The sequence below is a fragment of the Antechinus flavipes genome, chromosome 2 (assembly GCF_016432865.1).
Source record: "Antechinus flavipes isolate AdamAnt ecotype Samford, QLD, Australia chromosome 2, AdamAnt_v2, whole genome shotgun sequence".
Classification (NCBI taxonomy): domain Eukaryota; kingdom Metazoa; phylum Chordata; class Mammalia; order Dasyuromorphia; family Dasyuridae; genus Antechinus; species Antechinus flavipes.
Window position 1 is genome coordinate 2,439,793 of NC_067399.1, and position 4,474 is coordinate 2,444,266.

A 4,474-nucleotide genomic window follows, 5' to 3' on the forward strand; every position below is an offset into this window, starting at 1 on the left:
GGCTTCAGGCCCGGAGCCCTTCGGCCGACCAAACCGTGCTCATCCCCAGCGAGCTCCTTTTAAAAGCCGCGCTTTTCTCTCCTTTGTGGTTTCCCTGGACACAGACCCACAGTAGCTTAATCGCAGCTTCGCTTGGGCCTGGGAGGCAACGTGGCAAAGGGGGCGGGGCTGGCCATGGGGCCCTCCGAGGTCGGTCTCGGCCCAACTGAGGTCCCAGAGCCTCGGCTGCTCCAAAGCTGCGTCTGCGCGGAAGCAGAGGAGCTGGGGGGGGGGGGGGGGTGCTGGACAGATGCAAAGGAAAGGCCAACTTGGGCCTAAGGGACTGGAGTCTCCCCCCGGAGGCCCTCAAGAAGAGGCGGGGAGGTTAAGCCCCCCAGGGATCCCTGTCTGGGCGGCCCCTGTCCGGGCGGCCCCTGGGGATTCTGAGACTCTCTGGGGGGCCTGTCGCCGGCCCCACACCCCCAGTGTCCCAGCGCCCTTGGTACCTTTGAACCCCTCATCCCGGCTCCCACGGGATCGGTCAGAGCAGTTCGGGGGCAGCTTCAAGACTGGGAGATCGAGCCTGGCTGTGAGGGGGGCGGGGCAGGAGGGACCCCCGTCTCCCGGACTAGCTGGCCTTGGGGGTCTCCGGCTCAGCCGACCCTCGATCTAGGAGGCCCCGCGGACTCTCCGCTGTCTCCCCCTCTAGGGAAGAGGCCCCCATGGGGGGCCCGGCGCCGGCTCCAAATAAGGAACTGGAGAAAGTTTTCTCTCCTTCACCTGTTGTGGCCATCTGCACACAATCAACACCTCGAGAGAGGAGGCGGGCCCAGAATAGCAGCCCCCGCCCCCACGCCAGCCCTGCCGGCCCACCTGGCAGCTCTTGGCGCCCGGGCTCGGATTTCGAAATGCCTCTCTATGTGTTCACATGCAGAGACACAGAGAGAGACACAGAGAGACCCAGTGAGAGAGACACAGAGAGAGACACAGAGAGACCCAGTGAGAGAGACACAGAGAGAGACACAGAGAGACACAGAGACAGAGAGACACAGAGAGAGACACAGAGAGACCCAGTGAGAGAGACACAGAGAGAGACACAGAGAGACACAGAGACAGAGAGACACAGAGAGAGACACAGAGAGACCCAGTGAGAGAGACACACACAGAGACACAGAGACAGAGAGAGAGACACAGTGAGAGAGATACACACACAGACACAGAGACAGAGAGAGAGACAGAGAGAGAGACACACACAGACACAGAGACAGAGAGAGAGACAGAGAGAGAGACACACACAGACACAGAGAGAGACACAGAGAGACCCAGTGAGAGAGACACAGAGAGGCACAGAGACAGAGAGACACAGAGAGACCCAGTGAGAGAGACACACACACAGACACAGAGACAGAGAGAGAGACACTGAGAGAGACACACACACAGACACAGAGACACACAGAGAGAGACACACACACGGTTTGCGGGCATTCCACATATTCCTCTGAAAAAGGCGGAGACTTTTCGCTCGCCGCGGGCACAGGCTTCCTGCCGTGGCCTTTGGGGACCGGACGCCCCAGAGCTGAGGTGGGAGGGGTCAGGGGAGAAGTCTGTGCCCGCCCCCTTTGCGAATGGCGGCGACGGAGAATGGGGGAGAGCCTTCCGGCCCTCTGGTCCCCGCGGCAGGTGCTGGAGGAAGCGCTGGGGGTCGCAGAGCCCGTCTGGGGGTATCCTCCTCGGCCCGGAGCTGGAAGAAGGGATTGAAGCCTTGATGCGGGAAAGCTTGCTTTCTAGATTCCCACCCTCTCCTAGTTAATAATGTAAATTGCTCTTTAACTCACACATCCTGGTCCTTTTGAATTCCAATAGAAGATTTGGCCTGTTCCCAGCCCCACCCGGATATGAGCCAACTTTGGGGCTACACCCGAAAGCCCCTCGAGCTAAGTCTCCTATTATAAAAAGGCCCCGCTGGGAACCCCTCTTTGCAGAGATTCCAAACATGGCTACTATGTGAGGACCCTCTGTCCACTGGACCCTCTGTCCAGTGCCCTCCTTATCTCTACCTTCGCCTATACTTTAACTTTGCTTATCTAATAATAAACCTCTTTTATCAATCTAGCTCTCTGGGCCAATAAATGCTTTTATTGGGAACTCGCGCCGCTACTAGACCCCCTTGTGCCGAATCTGTACCCAAACCTGCCACTAGACCTTAACCCTAATTTCATTTAGGTACCCCAAAGCTAGACCTCAACAGCCTCGCTGGCCACTGGGCCCCTGAGGAGAGGGCTCCCTGCCGGGGGGCCCGAGGGACAGCCCGCCCTCCTTTGTGGGGCCAGAACAAGAGGAAGGCTTTAGGGGGGGCTCTGGACGGCTGTGACCGGGTGGGGGGAGGGGAGGGACACATCGGGGCCTTCAGCCCTGCCCGGGGCCTGTTCAGACGCAGCTGCTGAGGGAGACATGGGGAAGGGCAGGGAGGCTCCTGGGAGCGCTAGCGGGCGGGCAGAGGAGCAGAGCTCTGGGCTGTGGAGAATGGAGCCCCCTGGGGCTCGGAAGTTGTGTCCATCGCAGGGGAGGCCCCAGGCCCGCTCCGCACAGCTAAATGAATGCTCCCGAGGGCCAGGCGGGGACACAGGGCTCCCTGCTCTGGCCCGCTCCGGGGACCCCGCTTTCCAGGGCATGCAGCGGGCGCCTAATAAATGCTTGTCGCGGCTGACTTTGGGCGCGCCAGGGAACAGCGGCCCCTCTGTCACACGGACCGGCCGGACCTGGGGGCCATCTCAGAACGGAAGCGCAGCGCGGGCCCGGGAGCCGGGGACAGGACGCCTGCCCCTGCCCATCCCCCTGGGGCGCCTCGCTTTGGGCTCGCGCTTCTTCCAGCTCCGCTTGTGGCAAGAGGAAGCTTCCCGTCCACTTAGAAACTCCGGGCCGGGCGCGCCGGGCGCTCCCACCGCCACCAGCCAGCCGCCCGCCAGGCCGCTAGGTGGCCCCGGAGCGCGCGGGGCGGAGCCCGAAGCAGAAGCCCCGCCTCCTGAGCCCAAGTCCGGCCTCGGGCATTGGCGCGCTGGGTGACTCCGGGCAGCCGCTCACTCGTGCTTGCCTCGGTTTCCTCGTCTGTGAAACGAGTTGGGAGCTGCAGAGGGGCCAGCTCGGGTCTCCATGGGGAGAGGCGGGTGAATCTGCGCCCCCGTCAGAGAAACGCCCGGGAAGGCTCCTCCGCAAAGCCGCGACGCTGCCCGCAGGACGCTCCCCAAATGAGGGCGCGGGGTCCCTCCCCCCACTTCCTCCTCCAGAGGCTCGCGGGCGAGCGCACACAGTCAGCAAACTCGGCGTCGCACTGACCTACACTGGGCGGAGAAAGGCAAGATCGAGGGGCCCCTGGGAGCCCCCGGGGGAGGGGGGGCAACGCGCCGGTTCCGTCTGCGCGGGAGACAGAGGTGGAGGCTCCCGAGCCGGGACCAGCCGCATCCCAAGCAGGAGGGACCTTGGCCGTCAGGAGGGGCAGGCCGTGTTGGGGACCAGCGGCAGTTTGGGGGAGCACAGGGTGGGGAGGTGCAAGGGGCCAGCTGGGGAGGGATGATAAAGCCAGAGGATCCGTGTTGGGTTCTGGAGCTGTTGGGCTTTAAACAGAAGTAAAGCAGGCCCCTGTAACCCTCAGGATCTCAGCCCTATAGCAGGCCCCTGTAACCCTCAGGATCTCAGCCCTATAGCAGGCCCCTGTAATCCTCAGGATCTCAGCCCTATAGCAGGCCCCTGTAACCCTCAGGATCCCAGCCCCATAGCAGGCCCCTGTAACAACCCTCAGGATCTCAGTCCTATAGCAGGCCCCTGTAACCCTCAGGATCCCAGCCCTATAGCAGGCCCCTGTAACCCTCAGGATCTCAGCTCTATAGCAGGCCCCTGTAACAACCCTCAGGATCTCAGCCCTATAGCAGGCCCCTGTAACCCTCAGGATCTCAGCCCTATAGCAGACCCCTGTAACCCTCAGGATCCCAGCCCTATAGCAGGCCCCTGTAACCCTCAGGATCTCAGCTCTATAGCAGGCCCCTGTAACAACCCTCAGGATCTCAGCCCTGTAGCAGGCCCCTGTAACAACCCTCAGGATCTCAGTTCTATAGCAGGCCCCTGTAACCCTCAGGATCTCAGCCCTATAGCAGGCCCCTGTAACCCTCAGGATCTCAGCCCTGTAGCAGGCCCCTGTAACAACCCTCAGGATCTCAGCCCTATAGCAGGCCCCTGTAACCCTCAGGATCTCAGCTCTATAGCAGGCCCCTGTAACAACCTCAGGATCTCAGCTCTATAGCAGGCCCCTGTAACAACCCTCAGGATCTCAGCCCTATAGCAGGCCCCTGTAACCCTTAGGATCTCAGCCCTATAGCAGGCCCCTGTAACCCTCAGGATCTCAGCCCTGTAGCAGGCCCCTGTAACAACCCTCAGGATCTCAGCCCTATAGCAGGCCCCTGTAACCCTCAGGATCTCAGCTCTATAGCAGGCCCCTGTAACA

General features: G+C 61.7%; 1 protein-coding gene across 1 annotated transcript; it reads left to right on the plus strand.

Annotated features, from left to right (window-relative positions):
- The first annotated feature begins 2,430 nt into the window (after nucleotides 1-2,430).
- Nucleotides 2,431-4,273, plus strand: LOC127552315 (cysteine-rich, acidic integral membrane protein-like). The gene is made up of 2 exons (XM_051982885.1): nucleotides 2,431-3,038; nucleotides 3,601-4,273. Exons 1-2 carry the CDS (start codon nucleotides 2,431-2,433, stop codon nucleotides 4,271-4,273), a joined length of 1,281 nt encoding a protein of 426 aa, XP_051838845.1.
- Nucleotides 4,274-4,474: the final 201 nt, after the last annotated feature.

Excerpts from the sequence above, each read along its gene's own strand:
- LOC127552315 (XM_051982885.1), top strand. The coding sequence starts at position 2,431 with ATGGGGAAGGGCAGGGAGGCTCCTGGGAGCGCTAGCGGGCGGGCAGAG. Across the intron at positions 3,039-3,600 it reads CTCGGGCATTGGCGCGCTGG|AAGTAAAGCAGGCCCCTGTA; the intron begins GTGACTCCGGGC and ends GGCTTTAAACAG.